This window comes from Tiliqua scincoides, chromosome 2, assembly GCF_035046505.1.
Source record: "Tiliqua scincoides isolate rTilSci1 chromosome 2, rTilSci1.hap2, whole genome shotgun sequence".
Taxonomy (NCBI): Eukaryota; Metazoa; Chordata; class Lepidosauria; order Squamata; family Scincidae; genus Tiliqua; species Tiliqua scincoides.
In genome coordinates, this window is record NC_089822.1 from 98,621,642 (window position 1) to 98,645,306 (window position 23,665).

The 23,665-nt window shown below is 44.5% G+C and overlaps 1 protein-coding gene across 4 annotated transcripts in view; it reads left to right on the top strand.

The window, feature by feature from the left end:
• The window catches only part of TDRD7 (tudor domain containing 7), a 45,661-nt gene that overhangs the window by 17,837 nt on the left and 4,159 nt on the right, over nt 1-23,665 (top strand). For 3 of the 4 annotated variants that reach the window (XM_066614537.1, XM_066614536.1, XM_066614538.1), the window contains exons 5-15: nt 7,448-7,533; nt 10,779-10,996; nt 13,134-13,978; nt 14,100-14,286; nt 16,804-16,915; nt 17,179-17,381; nt 17,496-17,630; nt 18,782-18,865; nt 21,497-21,631; nt 22,268-22,378; nt 22,830-23,311. In XM_066614537.1, the coding sequence (XP_066470634.1) occupies nt 7,448-7,533; nt 10,779-10,996; nt 13,134-13,978; nt 14,100-14,286; nt 16,804-16,915; nt 17,179-17,381; nt 17,496-17,630; nt 18,782-18,865; nt 21,497-21,631; nt 22,268-22,378; nt 22,830-23,311 (2,598 nt within the window). The remainder of the gene's footprint in view (nt 1-7,447; nt 7,534-10,778; nt 10,997-13,133; nt 13,979-14,099; nt 14,287-16,803; nt 16,916-17,178; nt 17,382-17,495; nt 17,631-18,781; nt 18,866-21,496; nt 21,632-22,267; nt 22,379-22,829; nt 23,312-23,665) is intronic. The other variant, XM_066614539.1, reaches the window with a different exon arrangement.

Below are 23,665 nucleotides of genomic sequence, written 5' to 3' on the forward strand. Positions count from 1 at the left end.
TTTGGGAGGCAACCTTGCGCCTGACACCTACCTTCCTTATCCCACCATGCCCTTATTCCAGAATAAAATGATAACTGGCACTACCAAGGCTAAAATCAGACAGGGGAGGGGGCCACTTTAGAATTCCTTCAAGATGTGACTGGAGCCAGAGGATCCCCCAAAATGAAGGTAGTAGTGTTGTGGGGCAAAGCACTGCATTCCCTGCTGAGTTGGATAAACAAGGCAAGTTAAAGATCAAAATGAGAAGAGTTTATTAAAACAGGGCAGCAAACAAACAACGATTAAAGTGGTTACAAAAAGATATTGTAGGCAATGGTACAGTTCTTACTGTACAGTGGCACTTGGGTACAAAGCAAGCAGCAAAATAAGCAGAAATCTGATACAACTTCCTAGGTTTGGTCCTTAATTGTATTACAGATGATGGTTCGCATCTACTAAAGCACCTCTCTCCCTGAATGACAGGCCAGATCCTGACAATGCATTAATCCAGTCTTCTCAAGTATGAGTCACAAGCCCATGCATGGGCCCCCCTGCCTGCCCTTGTGTCTCAGTGGCTCCAAATCAGAGCCATTCCAGAAGCACTGGGCGACCCCAGTTCAGGGTTCCGCTGGGCTGGCAACCCACTCTGCTGGCCTCAGAATGGTCTGCAGAAGCCTCCAAAAACCACTTCCAGTTTTCAGAGACAACTTCTGGTTTGCCTCTGAAAACTGAAAGTGTCTTTCAGAGGCTTCTGTAGGCCATTTGGAGGCCTGTAGAGGCTAGTAGGGTGGGTCACTGGCCTGGCATGACCCAGGCTTCCCGAGCACCATCAGAAGCATTGCGACCCACCATGGAGGACAAGGTGGGTCATGGCACCATTAAGATTGGGAACCATTGCACTAGCCACTTGGTCAGAGTTGAGATCCAAGAGCATTGTTTGACTGCTTTTGTATGGTCTATTTTCAATTATGTTTTAATTCTGCCCATTGATCAAGACTCAAATTCTTGGACATCCTTACCTGTTTTGGGGCACCTCTACTCACTTGACTAGGGTCCAGTGTGGACGCATGTTAGTTCTAGATAGAGGGGTGCATTAACTATGCTTTCTGGGATGTACAAGTGTAATCCCTAAATAGTAGACCATGTCCAGACCCATGACACTCTACTTAAAGTGTGTGTTCATTGCCCATCTCATATGGGTGAAGTCGAAAACTGGGGATTTTCACCACACCCTTCTTGTAATCAAAAATGATAAGTCCATGCAACCATGTAGTTCTGCTGAAATTGTCGGCCTTTGACGGCATAAAGAGAACTGTAAAATGGAAGCAAAAGTAATCCCAGACCCCTTCTCCCTTCCCCAGTGAAGAATAATAATAATACAGGTATTTATATACCACCTTTCTCGGTCATCAGATTTCTCCTCAGACTTTAATCCAAAGCGGTTTACATAGGCAGGCTATTCTAAACCCCCATAGGGATTTTTACAATAGAATTGTTCTAATCTTTAATATAACTCCTCATTCCAAATGGATTCCTTCCCAGCCTGGCCTCTCTCTGGCTGCTTCACCTCCCACGCTCAACTTGACAGCAACTCCTCTCGGCTACCGAGGGTCAGCTCATCAATATATCATCGTGTTGTCAGTTCTTGGATACTTCTGGTTGTTTTGAACTGGCAGCCTCAGATCTTCAGGCATACAAGGTGGCAGCTCTGCCAACTGAGGCAGACCTCCTGCCCATAATTTGTCATAATTGGCAAATGTCTTAATTCAGTGTCATTGGGAGATGATCTGTCATCAAATGTTTGACTCTGGCTGCCAGATAAGGCAATTGTGTGTACTTCTGACTTTAATTAAAATAGTATTGTGCACCTTAGGTAAGCATACACTTGTACTGCTGTAATTTACAACAGCAGTAGTTACTGATAACAAAATCAACTTAGCAGAGAACTCCCACCTGTAGTGGGACAGGAAACTGTTGTCTTGGTTTGATTCAATCTGACTCAGCAGTTTCACGTTGGTGTAATTTTCTGTGACATGCTTATTTCAGATACCCTTCTATTTTTTTTTTTACCATATAAAACAGAGCCATCTAGTGGCAAGTTATATGAAGGAAGAACTGCTTCTTTCTAATTCTGTGAATGAAAGGTTGTGCATTTTCTGTTTCATAAGAACAGCCCCGCTGGATCAGGCCATAGGCCCATCTAGTCCAGCTTCCTGTATCTCACAGCGGCCCACCAAATGCCCCAGGGAGCACACCAGATAACCTCATTCTGGTGCCCTCCTTTGCATCTGGCATTCTGACATAGCCCATTTCTAAAATCAGGAGGTTACACATGCACATCATGGCTTGTAACCCGTAATGGATTTTTCTTCCAGAAACTTGTCCAATCCACTTTTAAAGGCATCCAGGTCAGATGCCATCACCACATCCTGTGGCAAGGAGTTCCACAGACCAACCACACACTGAGTAAAGAAATATCTTCTTTTGTCTGTTCTAACTCTCCCAACGCTCAATTTTAGTGGATGTCCCCTGGTTCTGGTGTTATGTGAGAGTGTAAAGAGCATCTCTCTATCCACTCTGTCCATCCCCTGCATAATTTTGTATGTCTCAATCATGTCCCCCCTCAGGCGCCTCTTTTCTAGGCTGAAAGGTGCCCCAGCCCAGTAATCATCTTAGTCGCTCTCTTGTGCACCTTTTCCATTTCCACTATGTATTTTTTGAGATGCGGCGTCCAGAACTGGACACAATACTCCAGGTGTGGCCTTACCATCGATTTGTACAACGGCATTATAATATTAGCCGTTTTGTTCTTAATACCTTTTCTAATGATCCCCAGCATAGAATTGGCCTTCTTTACTGCCACCGCACATTGAGTCGACACTTTCATCGACTTGTCCACCACCACCCCAAGATCTTTCTCCTGATCTGTCACAGACAGCTCAGAACCCATCAGCCTATATGTAAAGTTTTGATTTTTTGCCCCAGTGTGCATGACTTTACACTTACTGACATTGAAGTGCATCTGCCATTTTGCTGCCCATTCTGCCAGTCTGGAGAGATCCTTCTGGAGCTCCTCACAATCACTTCTGCTCTTCACCACTTGGAAAAGTTTGGTGTCGTCTGCAAACTTAGCCACCTCACTGCTCACCCCTGTCTCCAGGTCATTTATGAAGAGGTTGAAAATCACCGGTCCCAGGACAGATCCTTGGGGCACACCGCTTTTCACTTCTCTCCATTGTGAAAATTGCCCATTGACACCCCACTCTCTGTTTCCTGGTCTTCAACCAGTTCTCAATCCATGAGAGGACCTGTCCTCTAATTCCCTGACTGTGGAGTTTTTTTAGTAGCCTTTGGTGAGGGACCATGTCGAACGCCTTCTGAAAGTCCAGATATATAATGTCTACGAGTTCTCCCGCATCCACATGCCTGTTGACCTTTTCAGAGAATTCTAAAAGGTTTGTGAGGCAAGACTTTCCCTTACAGAAGCCATGCTGATTCTCCCTCAGCAAGGCCTGTTTGTCTATGTGTTTTGAGATTCTATCTTTGATGAGGCATTCCACCATCTTACCCGGTAAAGATGTTAGGCTGACCGGCCTATAGTTTTCCGGGTCCCCCTTCTTTCCCTTTTTAAAGATAGGCATGACATTTGCTATCCTCCAATCTTCTGGCACCGTGACCATTTTGAGGGACAAGTTGCATATCTTAGTCAAGAGATCAGCAACTTCATTCTTCAATTCCTTAATAACTCTTGGGTGGATGCCATCAGGGCCCGGTGACTTATTGATCTTTAATTTATCAGTGAGGTCTGAAACATCTTCTCTTTTAACCTCTATCTGACTTAACTCCTCGGTCAGGAGGGGCCATTCAGGCAGCGGTATCTGCCCGAGGTCTTCTGCCGTGAAGACAGATGCAAAGAACTCATTAAATTTCTCTGCCACCTCTAAGTCTCTTTTATCTCCCCTTTCCCTCCCTCACCATCCAGAGGGCCAATCGCTTCTCTGGCGGGTTTCCTGCTTCTAACATATTTGAAGAAGCTTTTATTATTCCCCTTAATGTTGCTGGCCATGTGTTCCTCATAGTCTCGCTTGGCCTCCCGTATCACCTTCTTACATTTCCTTTGCCACAGTTTATGTTCCTTTTTATTCTCATCATTAGGGCAAGACTGCGGCCTCTCACCTCCGCAATGGCGGGGGATCACATTTTATGATCCCCTCTCAGAGGCTGATGGATCCAAATGGATTCCTGAGGGCTCTGGGGGATTTTCCTGCTGCCAGAGCTGGAGACCCACCCAGCGCTCTGGTCGATCTCTGGAATATGGAGATGGCCAGGGCCCTGTATGAGATCGCTCTCGATCGTCCTCTGCCCAGTCGCAGAGTCAGAGCAGCTCCTTGGTTTTCTGAGGAGCTGCGGATGATGAAGCGGCAGGGCAGATGTCTAGAGCGTCAGTGGCGAAAGACTCGTACAGAATCTGACCGTACACGGGCTAGGGCCCATTTGAGAGCATATTCTAAGGTGGTGGTGGCAGCTAAGAGGGCGCACCTCTCTGCCACCATTGCATCTGCAGAGAACCGTCCAGCTGAGCTCTTTCGTGTGGTCCGTAGCCTTTTACATCTGGCCCCCCCTACTGGTGGGGTGGAGCACATGGAGGCTCGCTGTGACGAGTTCGCAAAACATTTTGCAGAAAAGGTCGATCAGATTCGGCATGACTTGGATGCCGCTGTGGGCATGTCTAGTCATGTCCCCGGGGCACCTGTCTATCCTGCTATTTGGGATTCTTTTCAGCTTGTAGAGCCTGAGGATGTGGACAGGATTCTCTGGATTGTGAGACCTGCTGCTTGCCCGCTCGACCTTTGCCCAGCATGGTTAATTAGGGCTGCCCGGGAAGGGCTGGCCGAGTGGACAGGGAGGATGGTGAACTCATCTCTGAGGGAGGGGGTGCTCCCGCCTACCTTGAAGCAGGCGATGGTTTGCCCCTCCTGAAGAAGCCCTCCCTGTATCCCACTAATTTAAATAACTTTCGGCTGGTCTCGAATATCCCATTCCTGGGCAAGGTGATTGAGCAGGTGGTGGCGTCCCAGCTTCAGAGGGTACTGCAGGAAACAGATTATCTGGACCCATTCCAATCTGGCTTCAGGCCGGGGTTCAGGATGGAGACTGCCTTGGTCGCCTTGGTGGATGACCTTCGCCGGGGGATGGACAGGGGGAGTGCAACCCTGTTAGTCCTTCTGGACCTCTCGGCGGCTTTTGACACCATCGACCATGGTGTCCTTCTGGGTCGGTTGGCCGGGTTGGGGCTTGGAGGCACTGTTTTGAAGTGGTTCCGCTCCTTCCTGGCTGACAGATCCCGGAAGGTGGTGCTGGGGGATGCCAGTTCAGCACCTCGACCTCTTAGGTTTGGGGTGCCGCAGGGTTCCTTCTTATCCCCCATGCTTTTTAACATCTACATGAAGCCGCTGGGAGAGGTCATCCGGGAGTTTGGAGTGGGTTGCCATCAGTATGGCACCCAGCTTTATCTCTCCTTTCCCCCTGATTCTGAGGAGGCGGTTGGGGTCCTGGATTGCTGTCTGGAGGCGGTTAGGGACTGGATGTGGGCGAACAAGCTGAAATTAAATCCGGATAAGACAGAGGTGGTCTTGGTTCGGAAATCCACAGCTCGGGTGCTGGACTATCATCCTGCTCTGAATGGGGTTGCACTCCCTCTGAAGGAGCAGGTCCGCAGCTTGGGGGTTCTCCTGGATCCACAGCTGCTCCTGGAGTCCCAGGTGGCAGCTGTGGCCAGGGGAGCCTTTGCTCAGCTTCGGCTGATTCGCCAGCTGCGACCGTACCTGAGCTGCGCGGACCTGGCCACAGTAACCCATGCCCTAGTGACATCTAGATTAGATTATTGCAATGCGCTCTGCGTGGGGCTGCCTTTGAAGATGGTCTGGAAATTACAACTAGTACAGAACGCGGCTGCTCATGTGGTTGCTGGGGCACGTTGGTTTGACTCTGTTGAGCCATTGCTCCGGCGGCTACACTGGCTGCCGGTTCTGTTCTGGGCCCAGTTCAAGGTGCTAGTTCTGACTTTTAAAGCCCTTTACGGCTCAGGTCCAGGGTATTTGAGGGACCACCTCCTTCCCTACAATCCTGCCCGTGCTCTTAGATCATCTGGGGGAGCCCTTTTGACTGTGCCGCCACTAAGAGATGTGAGAGGGGTGGCGGCCAGGAAGAGGGCCTTCTCGGTGGTGGCCCCCGAACTGTGGAATACCCTCCCCTTAGAACTGAGAACTGCTCCCTCGCTGCTAACGTTTCAGCGTGGACTGAAGACCTTTTTATTTCAAAAAGCTTTTAATTGTTGACAGGCTGGCTGGCGTTCTTGCTTTTTATATGAAAATCCACGGGGTTTGTTTGTTTTTAGATTTTTTAATTATTGTAAATTGTTTTTTTAATGTTGTATTTTTAAGGTGTTGTAAGCCGCCTTGTGTGCCTGTTGGGCAAAAAGGCGGTGTATAAATTAATAAAATAAATAAATAAATTTCCGGAAGGAAGCTTCCTTGCCCTTTACAGCCTCTCTAACTTGGCTCGTTAGCCATACGGGCACTCTCCTGGATTTAGTAGAGCCCTTCTTTCTTTGTGGTATACACCTCTGCTGGGCCTCTATTACTGTTGTTTTAAGCAGCCTCCTTACACTCTGGACAGATTGGACTCTTTTTACCTTCCCTTTCAACCTTCTTCTAACCAGCCTCCTTATGTGACCGAAGTCCGCCCATCGGAAGTCAAGGGTTTTGTGAGAGATTTGCCCGGTATTCTTCCCCCAACGTGCATGTTGAAACGTATCGCAGCATGATAACTCTTCCCCAATGGCTCCGTAACACTGACATCTTTAACCAGGTCCTGTGTACCGCACAATATTAAATCCAGAGTCACCTGTCCTCTGGTGGGCTCCATGACTAGCTGCTCTAAGGCACAGTCATTTAGCATGATGATCGTACACATTTTCAGATGATCGTACGCATTTTCAGACACATCTTGAAATGGAATCTCCAGGCAGTACAGGAGAATTATATGGCCCAGCACTTGTCCTGTTGATTTTAGAGTGTTCTTAACCAGTAGAAATTGGTGGGATTTGGCTAAACTGTTGCAAGATGGCAGCACCTGAAAAGCCTACAGTTTTGATATAAGTTGGGTACATAACTATAAACATTTCAATCTGAATTTCCATTCAGTGACCTTTTGACTTCAGTTTGTAGGCAGTGGGAACTGTCCCAGTGCAACTGTTTTTCAATGTGTAAAGTGTTCCTTCAGATTTATGTGAACTTTCCAAAGAAAAGGAGGGGTGACTGTGAGCCTGCTTGCAGAATTCATGTGGCTTTGTTCAGCATAATCATTCTTTATGGAGGGAAGTGGTTTTAGATTGTAGTGCCTTTGTTTTGAGCATTATGAAGTGGAATTAAATTATAGGAGTCTGCTTTGGGGTTTTATCTTTTAGACCTGAGAGAAAACCTCCACCTCCACCAAGGTTTCAGAAAGAGGTTCAACTTAATCTATCAAGAAACCCATCTACGGACTCGAATGGTATGTTTTGGGGGGGACAGGGCTACAAATGAATATCTGGTCGCCATGCCTAGCTACACTTTCATGAGATTGACTGAGTGTGTAGCTGGCTTGTAGAAAAGACCTCAGCAAAACGCACAGAAGGAAACTTGCAAAAATGAATGTTTCCATTGCCACCTTGGCACAATAGTTCTGCTAAAAATCCACTCCAGGGCATCAGGGAACCTCACAACAGGACTGCATAGAATAGCAGTCTCCAAACTCTGGACCTCTAAATGCTGAAAACATTGTCCAAGGACAGCATTTTCCATTCTATGCCTCAACCTCTTGTCTTTCAAGCCATTCTCAGAAAGTCATGCCAGACTTGTTGTGGTCCAGAAATCAGGGAGCAGATCCTGCTGGGGCAGTGGGCAGCAGAAGCAGCTGTCCGGTACAACTTTCTGAGAAGATCAACTTGAAAGAGAAGACGTTGTGGCATGAAATGGAAAGTGCCATGCTGCTCCCAGATGACGTTTTTAGCACACTGGATCCAGCCTGCAGTTTGGTGGCCATTGGCATAGAACAAGGATCTCCAAACCCTGGCCCAGGGGCCAGATGTGGCCCGCAGCAAGCTTCTTCCGGCCCGCAGCCAACCTCTTGTCCCCTGAAAGCCTCTGGCCCGCTCAACTGAACATGACCAGAACTGTGCTCTGATTGTGTCTGGAGGGTGTTCTGAGAGCCAGAAAGGTTGCATGAATGAGCGCATTCATTTATTTATTCACTCATCTAAGTTCCATCTCTAATTTATTTATTTAAATTTTATATTTAAATTTTTTTCCGGCCCACCACATCACGCCAGATATTTGATGCGGCCCTCTGGCCAAAAAGTTTGGACACCCCTGGCATAGAACATAGAGAAGTGCAGAATGTAAAGACAGACTGGTGATAATTCTTCTCTTCTTCCCCATGAACAGTAGTGCCCACTGTTCAAAGAACAGAAATTTTTTTTGTAAACAAAAACCAAAATCTGCCCCCCTCAATTTTTAAAATTATTTAATAGGGGGTGCATGGGTAATGACTATGGCTGCATTTGCTGACACTATATCACCTACCTAGTACACTTTTAAAGCAATTATAATTTATAACCATAATGTACATTTTTGAATAAGAACACAAAACACCACCTTCTGCACTTCTAACTTTGAAAAACACTGATGTGGGGATCCTGGTGCCCGGTGAGGCTAGGGCCTGGGGCATTCCACAAGGATCCCATCGCCAGAAGGCCCAGCTGCCAGTCCAGCTTCTCTCTCTCTCTCTCTCTCTCTCTCTCCTCTCGAGTGTCCAGTGGTCTTGATCGGGCTGGCCTCAGACTGCCACGGGAGTGGTTGACAGCACCCTGGTTCCCTGCTCAGGCTTGAAGCAGGCTTCTTGGGTCGCTGGTAGGAAGGCTGGAGCTCCAGCCTCCTACTTCCCCTCAGCCTGCTCTCTCCAGACTGACTGTCATCATGGGCTGACCCGACCTTAAGAAGCCCCAGGGCTCCTCCTAACCCCGCCTCTTCTTGGCTTGGCAGGTCTAAAAGGGCCAGTGTCTGGCCCCAGGCTTGGGTTCTGGAAAGGGATTTGCCCCCTTGCTTGCGCCCCCTGCGCCTTCGTCACGGTTGGTTCGGGAGGGGTGGCTGCCCACCAACCTGAGCAGAGGGTCGCCCACGTCCCATCTGTCGGGCAAGCCAGGCGCAGGCTTACCCAGTCCTACCTCTTCCTGGATGGTGGGGCCAGTGCTACAGAGGGCAGGACGGGGAAGAAAGGGGGATCCGTGACTGAGGGCTCCTCCCCTCTAGAGGTAAGTCAGGGGCCCCAGGGGAGGACTCCCCAACAGGTGAAATTTGCGAAAAATAAATTTTCTCTCACCTCTATTAATAGCTAAGTGATCTTAACAAAGTATAACCATTGCCAAATGCTTGCTGCTCTCTTCTAAATTGCTAGGTCTGAGCTTCTTCAAAGAATGTAAGAAAATAGCCTGACCCTGTATAATTCCTCACTCTTCAGGTCTTTGTAATTTGTGTGTGTGTGTTTAGTCCCTCATAGTTCAAGCTAGAGGTTTTCAGGCACTAACTCAAGGCATCCCTGTCTAAATTGTAATTAGAAGGACTTGCAGTTGGAAAAAGAGAGGGGGTGCTAGTCTGGAATCTCCTCTTGCTCCAATTTAGCAGAAATAAGATACGTAGCCAATCATTCTACCACTGAATGACTTACACAAGCTGGGTGAGCATTTTCGTCTTTGGGATGATTTGCTCAAATTCAACAGTGAATCTAAAACCAGGCTGAGGCTCCTTATCACCACCTATAAAAATAATCTCAGCTAGTCAGAAACTAGAAAAGGAACCTGCAGCAGAGTAGGAGAGGCAGTTGCCATGGTGACTGTCATCAGTGCGTTTGTGACTGCTGATGATGCATTATGGCTGCACAGCAGATCTCTGTAACAGCTATCTTCATCTTGACACCTGAAGCACAGTGGCATTCTTGTTTTTTATAGGAACACCTTAAAAGGGGATTTACTAATCAGTGTTTACATCCCTGAGTATTTATATGGACTTGAAATGTAATTGCTTTTAAAAGAGAATTGGGGTTATTAGCTTTGAGGGGTCCAGTAGGATTTGAGGAGTCCGGTGGGGGGGACAGGACGGGCATGAGCCAAAGTTGCCTGTTGCTAAATTAGGTTTTAGCATGTTTCCTTCTAAATTAAAGGAGAAGTATAGTTGTAATGGGACTGTGCTTCCCCACCCTTTCCAAGTCACACCAGGTGCTGTTGGGGAGACCTTGCTGAAAAGAGGAGCGGTTGATGGAAAAAGGAGGACCGTGAAGGCCAGGGAGAGACGCAGAGAGCAACAGTGTTGGAGCAGGTCTGTGGTGGGTTAGTGAAGGTCTCATAAGGAACTGTAGTGGAAGATCCTCGGGAAGAGACAGGGCAAAGTTTTGACCTGGATCTGTTGTGGCACAAGCTGAGCTGGGGGAGAATAGAGACCTGTGAGGCCTACTGCTGAATTGGCAGCACAGAGGCCTGGTTGAAGACTGTTACTTTTGAATACTGTTCTTGTGTTCTGCCCGCAGAAGATTGCAAACTTTATGCCATCTTCATCCCACTGTTCCTGTTAGCCAGTATGGTTTCTGGAACCCACCAGTATTGGTACAGAGACTGCTAATCCTGAAGTGCCTTCAATACTTGCCATACAGGGTGCTACTAATTTACTCACGTTATATAGTCTTCAAGAATTGTGTCTGTTTTGCAGAAAACTTGAAAGACACAAGGCCAGTAATGCATCCTATTCCAGCTTGTCCTTCAAATGTCAACATAAATGAAATTCAAAAAAGAATTAAGGAGATTCTAAGTCGGTACAGCAATGGAATATGGTTGTCAAAGATACCACAGCTGTACAGAGAAGCATATGAAGAGAATTTCAATACAGCCTTGCTTCCACAGTTTGAAAACTGGCCTCATGTTTGTGTGGTAGGTGTTAACTTTTATCAGAGTGGATAACATTGAAGTCTAATTTCTTTAGTTGAATATGATTTTTTAAAAAAATTCACACTAAATCTTTTATAGTTCAAAAAGAGATTGTGTTAAAATCCAAACATACTTGCTGGGGCCTACACAATCTCTTAACTGAATGACTACCAAACACATTGAGTAGTCTGTTTTTCTGTGAAAAACGAACACATTGTTTTTGTGTGTAAGCAAATTGAGAGAGCTGTTGGGGGGAAGGGAATTTTGTTTTGCAGGGTTAAACAGTATAAATGACAGTCATATATAATTTATGGTGGGTTTCTTATAAAACCCAGGGACTAGTATGTCTTCACAGGCACTAGAATCTAGAAGATAGCATTCCAGTTCTCACTGGTATCCTTCACTGAGCCCATATGGTTGATCTTGTATTCCTATTTTGTGTCTTCCAAATACATGAGTCCTGTGTGTTTATTTCTCAAATTATGGATATTAATGGCTCTGCTGACAAAACAGCATAGTCATTTACTTTCTGTCTTATAAAAAATGCATTTTTGCCCAGTAGCTTCCATTCCTTGTTTGTGGAAAGTTCTAAACAGTGTTTGCAGCCTAATCCTCAGCATGTTTCCTCAGAAGTAAGTCCCGGTTTGTTCAGTAGGGCATAATGTTCAATAACTGCATAGAATTGCAGCAATTAAGTAGTCTTGTTCAATATCCTTTAATGTGTTCAGAGAGCAAATAGAACTCTGTTATGTCTATGCATGTCTAATTCTATAGTGCAGTGGTTCTCAAAGTTTTAACATGGGGACCCATGTTTTAGAATGAGAATCTGTCAGGACCCACCAGAAGTGATATCATGACCAGAAGTGACATCAAACAGGAAAATTTTTAACAATCCTAAGCTGCAATCCTACCCACACTTACCCAGGAGGAAGTCCCATTTACGATAATTGTTAAAAGCATATATATATATAAAGCCTGTTAAAAGTAAAGATCTATAACATTTCCCCGAATGCAGTCACATACCATGGTAGCATCAAGTCTGACATATTAAAAATAAAATACTTAAATGACTGGGAACCCACCTGAAATTGGCTCAAGACCCACCTAGTGGGTCCCTGACCTACAGCTTGAGAAACACTGCAGTAGTGCAAAGGTGCATGGGCAAATGTTTAGGATAGTCCTTCCAGGGTTATAGAGAAGCTAATTTTCATTGCACACCTGTATACTTGAATTGTTATAGCGACTATTTGATTGCAAGCTTGTTTAGAAAATATAAATTTCAGAGCTGGGATGCTTATTTAAACTGATTTTAAATTTGGTCTATTTTGACTTATCAATGTTTATCAAATAGTACTCCTGGGAATAATTCACAATAGCAATAATCCAAAATTTATAGCAAGGCACTCTTAAACTGTTCATCGTGCATGTCTTTATACTTTGCACGTAATGCTTAAAGGTGGTAGAAAGTCTACCTTCAGTTTCTTTATTGATGATTAATTAGAAATCCCTATCTCCCACCCTGGTAGGGCAGCAAAAGATGAAAGCAATAAATTGTTACGGTTTGAATGGATATTAGATATTAATACATTATAATGAATATATTAGTATGCTGATTTTGCTGTTAAACCCTCCCCCCCGCCCCAATTTATCTGAGGTTCATAGAAATTTCCATGATTTTGGCTCGAAACCGGTCTTTGAATTATCTGTTTTATAGACTTGAGTATCTACAGTATATATAATCGGAAGAACAAAAATTCTGCTATTTGAATAAATGCATGTTTAATATCTGGAATATTTGCTGGAATAAATGCAAATATTTATTTAGAATATTTATGCCCTACTCCCCCCACCCCTGCAAAAAATATAGGCCTCTCAAGGCTGCTTATGTTAGGTTGGTTTGCTTTAGTCTGCATGCTTTCCTTTGGCTGCAAAATTTTGAAGTTTTGTTTAAGTGACTTTAGGTGCTGAGGAAGAAGATGACGGCAGGGAGGGAGACTGTACATTAGTGAGTTTATTGGAGTTGCATGGCCAAGGCATAGATGCTTCTGGGACCCAACTTCAAATGTTCAGAGTGTTCACTGTTCAGAAAATGTAGGTTCAGTAATTTTTCTGTGTGTGTTTGCTCCTCCTCAACTCAAAGGCAGAGAAGATGTGTTCCGGTGGCCTTAGAGATATTCTTCTCTACCCTGCTACAAAAACACATCATTCAGTAAAGGGTCCCTCAAATCAGGAGAAAAAGCCTCAGTCTCCATTAATAAACGAGAATTCAGCGATCCAAGCAGCTGCACTCTATGGGGACTACAAGCAGAAAATTGCAGCCATCTTGTTAAAATATTCCAGTGGCCTTTGGGCCAATGCACTTCCAAAGGTGTATGAAGACACATTCAAAGCACCATTTCCTCAGGATGTTCTGAACAATCTTGACTTGCTCTCTGATATATGCACAGTGGACTACATATCTGGCACCCCCAAAAAGGCAATCCTCTATGCAAAATCAAAACAGCACACTGATGAGAACCTAAATGTTACTGGAAAAACGCACATACGTGAAGACCTAAAGAAACTACCTGAGCAGCCACCCGCTAGGGTGATGCCGGAGTCCCAACAGCAGCAGCCACCCGCTAGGGTGATGCCGGAGTCCCAACAGCAGCAGCCACCCGCTAGGGTGATGCCGGAGTCCCAACAGCAGCAGCCACCCGCTAGGGTGATGCCGGAGTCCCAACAGCAGCAGCCACCCGCTAGGGTGATGCCGGAGTCCCAACAGCAGCAGCCACCCGCTAGGGTGATGCCGGAGTCCCAACAGCAGCAGCCACCCGCTAGGGTGATGCCGGAGTCCCAACAGCAGCAGCCACCCGCTAGGGTGATGCCGGAGTCCCAAGAAGAAGATTGTGATAATATATCAGTGCCTCCTTTAATTATCCCAGCAGAAAATTCGCCATCAGTGTTAGTAGTGGAATTGAATTCGACCAATGAAGTTGTTGTCAGGTGAGTTTGCAATCATTCTTTTATCTAATTTCAGTAACTTATTGTATGGTAGTTCTAACATGACTGGATAATTTTCCAGCTGTGCTCACCTCTTATTACTATTTCAACCTTAAATCTATAGGTACGTGGGCAAAGACTATTCTGCTGCCCAGGAGTTAATGGAAGATGAAATGAAGGATTACTATGGTCAGAACCCCACTGTTTTTCAAATACAGTCTCCTAAAGTTGGCCAGCTTGTTGCTGTGCCTGCTGAAGAAGATGCTTGGTTGCGGGCGCAGATAGTTTCAACAGAAGATCGTAGAATAAAGGCAAGTGCAGTGTGTCTCTGTAGTGGAGATGGCGTAAGAATTGGATCCTGGAACATATGATCCATCTGCATAAGTTTCTTGGTATAATTTCTGATGAGGCAATTAAAAACTACAGCAGTTTTATATAAGTAAATGGCTTATCAGCACATCATAAATCTTGCCCTCTTGGGGAATCTCTGCACTGCAGTCTGCTTCAATGATCTTTAGTTGGGGCACTCTTATAAATAGGGGATTGAGGTGAAGATGTTTTTATCCAGTGTAGTATCTTTATATCTGTTTACTGTAGTAGAAATAATCTTGGCTACTTTAGCAAATGCCCTGCAGTGTGATAGGTTGTGAGGACATGGCTCGTGGACAGAGTTCTTTCTTAACAAAGAGCATCTTCCACCTTGAGTCTTTATCTTTTCCAGTTCATAAAGCCTGCATAAAAAGAGGAGCCTTGAACCACTAAGAAATCTTTTGGGTGCTTGGTACTAATTTATTTCCCCATTCAGCTCTCTTGCTTGGGGAGCTAAGAGGAATTGACCAGCGTGCATGGTAGGTTTCCAAGCATCCTTGACAAGTACCAGGGAGGGATTTCAGCGAGAAAGGGATGTGTGCCAGCTTCTTTCCTTGCTGTGCAGCATCGCAAGGAAAGCTGCTGCGGACACTTGGCAATGACATCACACGTCATTGCAGAGCTTCCTGGTTGATGAGCTTCTTGCTGTGCAGAGCTTGAGTTCTAGCTATGTGGCCATACAGCTTAGCAAGAACCCTGGTCAGAAGGGGTTTTGTGGGTATATATTGTGGTGATGTTTGTTTGTCATACTATTCTTTATTAGTTTTTTGATTGTTGTACTTTGTATTCTGTTTTGGCAGTTTACTATATTTTCTCTTGTACACTGCATTGATTTCTCCATTTATTTAAAGGGAAAGGCAGTATATGAATCATTTAAATGGATAAGGTTAGGGGGAAGGTTTGGGTCACAGGGTTGGGCAGGTAGCTCAGGAGATAAGCTAGTCTTGTGGGAGTGGATTTAAATTGATTTTACCTTCTTAATCATCCCTAGACATGCACACCTCTTCCCACCCTCCTTTCCCAGTGGCATAGCTGAAGCTATTCTCCATCTAGAGTGTTTCTTCACAGTGTGGTGTATATGAAGGGAAAGAAAGAGCTGTTAGTTCATTTCTGTAGGAATAACAGCTCAATATTCATTTGTATTGATTTCACAGCTAACATCACAGTCACTTTAATGGTATACAGTTTTTCTGCATACATTGGGCTCAAAGTGATTTTAAACAGAAGTGTAATCATGGAGGTCTCTTCCTTGTCCTTTTGACAGGTAGCTTAGCATTGAAAGAGTTGCAGAGTGACACTATGGGGGTGGGGAGCAGGGGAATAATAAGCAGATCTGACGTGCAGGTATAATGTTCTTTTTGTGAGGGCCCTTCAGATAATAGAAAATGGGGAGGAGTCCTTCCAACCTTGTTAGATTGCTTGACTTTTAGTTCAGTTCTGATAGGTTCAGTCTAAGTGGAGGCTCTGCCATAGGTCAGAGGCCAGTGGAGGTTGTGCAGGGCCCAGGCCACCTGCCACTACAGAAGCAAGGAGGAATCCAAGCGCTAAGTTCTCCCAGTTGTGAGGAAACAGGCAAGCACCACCAGCCTCTTCTGTCCCCTGCCTAGCCCTGTGTGCTCCACTCTTTGTCTTGGTTCCTTCCCAGTCTTCTCCTTCTGTCTCATTGGTCCTTTCCCAAGTGCTGCTCACTCCAATCCACTTGACCCTTGCTTCCATTGCTAGTGGGCACAGCTTGCACCTCCCTCACATTTCCCCTTTGCTGGTGCTGTCTTCTCCTTTTTCACCTATCTTGACCTCTGCTGTCCTTGCCCTTCCGCCTTCCTACCTCTTGTGCACTTGCTTTTCTCTCTTTCTCCCACGTTCCTTGTCTCTCCCATCAGGTCAAACACCAGCAGCTGCTCCCTCACTAGCCCTCCTAAGCCCACCTGTGTTACCTGGCCAATCAGAACCTGGTGATGTCACAGCCAGGCTCCATGGCATTCAGGCCTCTGCTGTGATCTCTCAGTCATTCTTACCTGATGAGCTTGAGTCTCGGATCTCACAAGCTGAAATAAGTATTTCAAATAACATAATGGTGAAAAAAATTAACAGTATTAACAAGTCATTATTGGGACCCAGTAATCAGTATTGACAGGAACAATAATATATTGAGCATAACCTAACAGTCAGTACAATAAAATTAACAAACTACGAGCACTTCATGTTTGGTATGAACTTCCTCATATGCATGTATATGGTTGCAGTCTTGCATATGGAAATGCCATCCCTACACTTTATTTAGGTCTGGTTAAAGAAGAGCTTGCAGAAGCTTCAGGAAGGAAAGCATACTCTGGCCTGAAAACTCAAGGATTTGCAGTTACTGCAAACTGTAGATATAAAGTGAAAAGGAACTGTGTTTTAGAGCTGCCATGCCATAACCGCTGAATAAGACCTAACACTTCTTTCCCTTACATCATTAGGTATGCTATGTTGATTATGGCTTTAGTGAAATTATTGAAAACACCAAAGTGTACAAATTAGCCAAGCAATTCTATTCACTGCCATGCCAGGCTTCAAAATGTAAACTAGCAGGTAAGAGATGTGCACTTCTCCCCTCTCTCACAACGGGTTCAGGCCCTATCTATGTAGCATGAAACTGGGAGTGGGCCTTATTTGACTTAGAAGTGACATAGTGACAGTGTACATTAGAAGGACAAAACAAATGTAGGAAGAAATATAGTGCTAGCAAATGAGTGGGACCTCTTCCCCAAAATTTGTCATGTAATTCTTATCATAAAGTTTGCATTTGATGCCATCTATAAAACACATCCTTTTCTTGATTGCGTTTCCTGTAGGATTGGAAGCGTTCTGTGATGACTGCGTCTTGCTTGACACAGTGGAGTCTCTAACCTGTGGCAAGATATTTGCTGTTGAAATACTAGACAAAAGTGACATTCCCCTTGTTGTCCTGTATGATACTTCAGGAGAGGATGATATCAATATCAATGCTGCTTGCCTGAAGGCACTTCGTGACAAATCTCTTGAGCTTCATCTTCAGGTATTGCCTTCATCTGCTTGTATTGCCTGGATTTAAATGTCCAGGAAGGTGAGTCAAAGGTAAATTGCAGAGAAGCTCTAAGATGAAACATATATGTGTCTTTTTTTTAAATAGGTAGATGCACTCTATACAAATGTTAGAGTGACCAACGTTTGTTCAGATGGAACTTTATACTGCCAGGTTCCATCCAGGGGCCTGACCAAGCTCTCTGAAGTTTTGCAGAAACTGGAAAACTATTTTCACCACAAGGTGAGTCTACTTTTAATATTGGTTGGTGGTTGTACATTATTAAATATGTACACTAAGTGTGATACTTGCAGATTCTTTTTCACAAGACTTGGGATGCTTGTTTAACAGTCCAATCCTATCCCCGGTGGCTCCACCGGGTGCAGCAGTGCCAAAATGGTGGCACTATCGGGCTTCCAGAGGCCTCCTCAGGGAAAGGGAACTCTCATTCCTTTTCCCCGTGTAAGGGCACAAGGGCTGCAATAGGTCTCTATTCTGTGCCAGCTATTTTGCCAGCACAGACTGGAGGAACTCTGAGTCTGGCTTTTCAGCCCAACACGGAGCATTGGATGTGGTGAAGCAGGGCCTCACTAGTCCCACCCCGCCTCACTTTCTCCCCCTGCCCTGCCTTTTCCTATCTCCGGAACACCTCTTCTCTCCCCCCCCCCCCAACAAACCTCTCTGTTGCCTGAAGCTCATCCCTTACTCTGGGCAGTGTGTGGCTGGCTGAGCTCAGCATGGACTGGCACTGAGCTGGTACCAGCACTGACCCGGCACTGAGTGTCACAGACATGCCTTATGGCATGTTTGTGACACTCAGCGCTGGTGTTAGGCAAGCTCAGCAAACTCAGGACTGGGTTCTAAATCCCCTAATAATTTCAAGGTTGTTGGTCAGTCATACTTGTTTAGCAGAGAACCACTATAGCTTGCTGCCTTCATGACAATGTGTAAATTCTATCTACACGTTCTCTTATTAAGCGCACATGTACATACAGGCTGCTCATTTAGTGTACAGGTGTGTCCCAGTATCCATGGGGGTTCTGTTCCGAAACCCCCTGCGGTTAACTGAAACTGCAGGTACCGGGGATGCCCCCCTGCCTTCCAGAGGGTCTTCTGAGCCCTGCAGAAGCTGCCTGTGGTCCTTATAATGTCCATTTAGGCCAAAAAAGGGCATCTTTACTAATATAGGTTCAACACTTTATAAGGCATTTTAAAGAGAAGTTATCTTTGTATTTCCATTTTCTCTTCTCTCAAAAAAAAATAAAAAAAAAATAATGCTGTAAAGGGAAATTGTCACTGGCATTAGTTGATATTATACCAACTTGCCATAGTGTACTAATTGTCCTACATTGGGTGGCTAGTATTGTAACTCTGGCTTCAACTCTTTATTTCAGCAGGTAATGGACTACTCAGTGTCACTACCTTACTGTGGGATGATTTGTATGTTTAACTGCAAAGGAAAATGGGCACGTGTGGAGGTAAGAAATATGGTGGTGTTAACAATGCACTTCAGAAGAGGATCAGATAACCCAAGCTCCTTTTTCTCCTGTCAGTTGAACTAAGGATTCCATGTCATCTTAGTGGGCTGTTTATCTTAATATGAGATTCTAGAACAACATTTGTTTTTTACTTGCTTTTTTCTACTCTAAGGTCCATCTTCTCTCATGAACTGCCTTGGTCCAAAGATAAGTTTTCAGGCCCTATTCTCTTGCCTATTGTCAACAGAAATTTGATCGGCAGGTACCAGAGATGGAACCTTCTCAGTGGTAGCAGTGCAATTTTCTTCAAGGTGACAGGCTGATTCCCGCGCTTATCTCTTGATGGATGGCTAAGACCTTCCTCTTTTGTCCTGCTAGAATGTTATGCTTGCTGTTGCCGTTCTGTTTTATTACTATGACTTCTGCAATTTTTCACTGCTACCTGTGTAGCTTTAAATTTAAGAACAGCCCCACTGGATCAGGCCATAGGCCCATCTAGTCCAGCTTCCTGTATCTCACAGCAGCCCACCAAATGCCCCAGGGAGTACACCTGATAAGAGACCTGCATCCTGGTGCACTCCCTTGCATCTGACATAGCCCATTTCTAAAATCAGGAGGTTGCACATACACATCATGGCTTGTAACTTGTAATGGATTTTTCCTCCCGAAACTTGTCCAATCCCCTTTTAAAGGCATCCAGGCCAGATGCCGTCACCACATCCTGTGGCAAGGAGTTCTACAGACCAACCACACGCCAAGTAAAGAAATATTTTCTTTTGTCTGTCCTAACTCTCCCAACACTCAATTTTAGTGGATGTCCCCTGGTTCTGGTGTTATATGAAAGTGTAAAGAGCAAATCTCTATCCACTTTATCCTTCCCCTGCATAATTTTGTATGTCTCAATCATGTTCCCCCTCAGGCGTCTCTTTTCTAGGCTGAAGAGGCCCAAACGCCGTAGCCTTTCCTCATAAGGAAGGTGCCCCAACCCAACAGTCAACTTAGTCGCTCTCTTTTGCACCTTTTCCATTTCCACTATGTCCTTTTTGAGATGTGGCGACCAGAACTGGACACAATACTCCAGGTGTGGCCTTTCCATAGATTTGTAAAACGGCATTATAATATTAGCTGTTCTGTTCTCAGTACCTTTTCTAATGATCCCCAGCATAGAATTGGCCTTCTTTACTGCCGCCGCACATTGGGTAGACACTTTCATCAACTTGTCCACCACCACCCCAAGATCTTTCTCCTGATCTGTCACAGATAGCTCAGAACCCATTAGCCTATATGTGAAGTTTGTAAACCACTTTTCCTTTTGGAAAACAAAGTGAAGTATAAATATTAAACAACGCTTTGAAGTTTGGTGTTCTGCTTACTCCACTGACACTAATAATCGTTAAATCGTAAAAACCCTGTGATTTTTTGTGTGTGTGTACCAGTTTTTGTTGGAGTGGAATCTTGACATGGGAAAGAACATCTGTCTCCCTATGTTCTGTACACTGGTCTAGAGAAGAATTTTAATTGAACAAATGCTGATACTAAGTGAATGCTTGAAAGAACTCGTGGAAATAAGCAAGTAAGGTAGAATCGAAATAAAAACTTAAAAATTAGCTGTGAAATGTGTGTTGGACTATTGCTGATTTTTCAGAGGTGGCTGGTGCATTACTTTCTGCCATTATGATCTTGTTCCCTATCCTTGGGTTTCGCAGTTGGTATGTAGTCCTTCACATTTCAGATTCTTGAGGAATTTGCTTCTTCCCCTCTGGCTGTAAAACTGTATGCCAAGAATCTGCTTTATGGTGCTCTCCATAACCAAGATAGTCCTTTCCGCAGAACTGGACATATAGTCTAGATCAGTGCTACTCATAATGTGGCCTGCATAGTGGTTGTCAGTCCATGAGTCATTGACTGCCAGTCCATGGTGTGTCTCCTGGTGCTTTCTTCTTCCAGCTTCTGAGAGGCTTGCCACGTGACTTGGCTGCTCCCCAAGCCTCACAAGAGGCTTTGAGAAGCAGAAAAGGAAACAGGAAAGACCCTGTAAGCTGATGTGCTGCATGGTTGCCCCTTCTCTAAGAGGTAGGCATGCAGTACATTGGATAGATATAGATATATCTTTTATAGATATAGATATCTATAGTGCTGGTTTACGGCACATTGGGGAAAAAATAAACTGATGGTCCTTGACAGTGAACACTATAAGAAGCATTGGCTTGGACCACTCCAAAATCAACACTTGACCTATTTATAGTCTCTCTAAGTGCTCCTTAGTCTCTCTAAGCACTCCTCACCTTTGGGGTAAGGAGTGCTCCTTTTTAATAGGTTCTGATCATGCATATTGTACCTGATCTTGCATCATTTTTTATTTAAGATATTTTCTATCAAAAATACTTTCTCACTCTGTCAAAATACCAGTTGTTAAAATACAAAATTAGTTACAGCAGATTAAAACATGAAATGATCTGTCTACAGTGAATCTTAAGTAGTGGAGTGGTCTTCTACTGCTAAATTGTCTATTGAACAATTCCTGCTATGGTTGTTTGCAATTAACCATCAGACCTGGAAACAATTCTTACCATCATGTCTATTTAAAACTGTTGTGCCACTCCAGTGTTTTTGCTTCATTCATCTATACAGATAACAAGTGTTCACAGTAGTCGAGCTCTTGATGTACAATTCATGGATACCGGAACAGTAGCATCTGTAAAAGTAGCAGAGCTGAAAAAGATTCCTACAGTGTTTCTGCGTGAAATCATTGCAATAGCACCTCAGGTATGAAGATACTGAGTCCTTCAGCATACATTTTAGTGTTCAATATGGCAAGAATGTCTACATTCTGCAGAGGGCAGGGCACCAAGCAAACCCATCCATCACCTTCTGGGTGGTGCATTTTGTTCCTATCAAGACGAGAAGCCACTGAGGCCAAACAATATGGAAAGACGTGATGGGTTCAGACCCTGCCTATAGGTTTCCTGGACATCCCAACTATTGTCCAGGATTTGGTTTCAACTAGATGGATCTCTGCCCTCTCAGCAAAGGCTTTTGTAAGCTGGTATAGTGTAGTACTTAGAGCATTGGACTGAGAACTGGAAGACCTAGGTTCATTTCTCCACTTAGTTGTGAAGCTCACTGGGTAAAACCTTGGGCCAGTTACTCTCTTTCAGCCTAACCTCTCTCACAGGATTGCAAGGATATAAAGGGTGGGTGGGTATATGAAGAACAGTGTGTGTTGCCCTGAGCTCCCTGGAGGGTGGGTTAAATTAAAAAATAATTTATAATTATATTAAAATTATAATTTAATAAATAATTGCTCCCTGGAGGGTGCAATTAAATACTAGCTATTTGAAATATGCCGTGTGTATTTCAGTATACCCAGAATACAATTGTAACTGTTATATTCATTTTTAGGCAACAAAGTGTTGCTTGGCTGACCTTCCGCTTCAAATTGGCATGTGGACTGCAGATGCTGTACTTTGGCTGAGAGACACAGTACTAAACTGTCCTGACTGCAGTATTAAGGTTAAAATTTGTGCAGATTTTCTTAAAGTTTAAGGATGCATGAGGTTTGCATATCATTATTGCACCAGTGTGCTGAAAGCCACTCTGGACACTTGTTAACTTGAAGGCTAGCATGTAAATGCTTCTTAAGTTGATAAATAGTGAGGGCAAGGTCACTTCCCCCAGGTGAGGAGGTGTGTTGCTAAGGAGCACATTTTGCATAAATTAAGAATTTCCATTGATGAACAGTGGCTTTTTGTAATAACCATCTATCCTATTGTGACACAATCTGACCTTTACCTAATCTACAAGGCTTGTAAGACTAGGCAAAATTATGTGCCTTCTCAGTTAACAATCTGTTCTTGATGCCTTTTTTATTATTACTTTGAGTCCCAGCATTAAAATTCTCTATGACATTTGGTATTGATTATGACTTTGATAGTAGCAATGTGTTTCTTTTTCCCCCTTTCAGGTGGTTAAATTAGATGACTCCAACAAGATTGCACATATCTATCTATTTACACCAAAAAATTTCCCAGACCCAGACCGTAGTATAAATAAACAGATCACCAATGCAGACTTGTGGAAGCATCAGAAGGATGTCTTCCTGAGTGCCTCTCGCAGTGGCTTTCCCCATGGAAAGGGGGAAACGAACTCTTCAAACTTGGGCATCAAGAGGGGCCTCATTGATTCGGTTCCACGTGCTCTGAAGCCCAGTGCTGCTGTAGCATCATCAACTATGCCACTACCTTTGCTACTAGCCAAACCTGGGGAGCAAATGGATGTTTTTGTTTCACTGGCCTGCCACCCTGGTTACTTTGTACTCCAGCCTTGGCACGAGATGCACAACTTAGAAGTATTGATAGAAGAGATGCTTTTGTACTACAGCACAGTGGATGGGAGCGAGGTGTTTGTGGAAAAGAACAAGCTCTATGCTGCTAAAGTAGAAAAAAAGTGAGTAGCTATAATGAATGTCACACTTTGTGTTGGAGTATACTGCTGTAACTCTAAGAACAGAAAAGCCCTTCTGTATCAGATAAATTCCCCCTGTCCAGCATTCTGTTTCCAGTGGTACCTAACCAGATATTTATAGGAAGCTCACAAGCTGGGCACAAAGGTAATAACTCTCCCTGTGGGTCTCTGATAAAGGATGAAGACCACACTGGAACTCTTACCTAAATGAATAAACAAATTGCACTCTCCTGAAGAGTGTGTTCAGTGAGGGGAGCAAGCGAAGGCTATTCTTATGACTAATATGTTACCTGACATTTTATGGAGGATCTCTTCGTGACAAATCTCTGGTTTTAA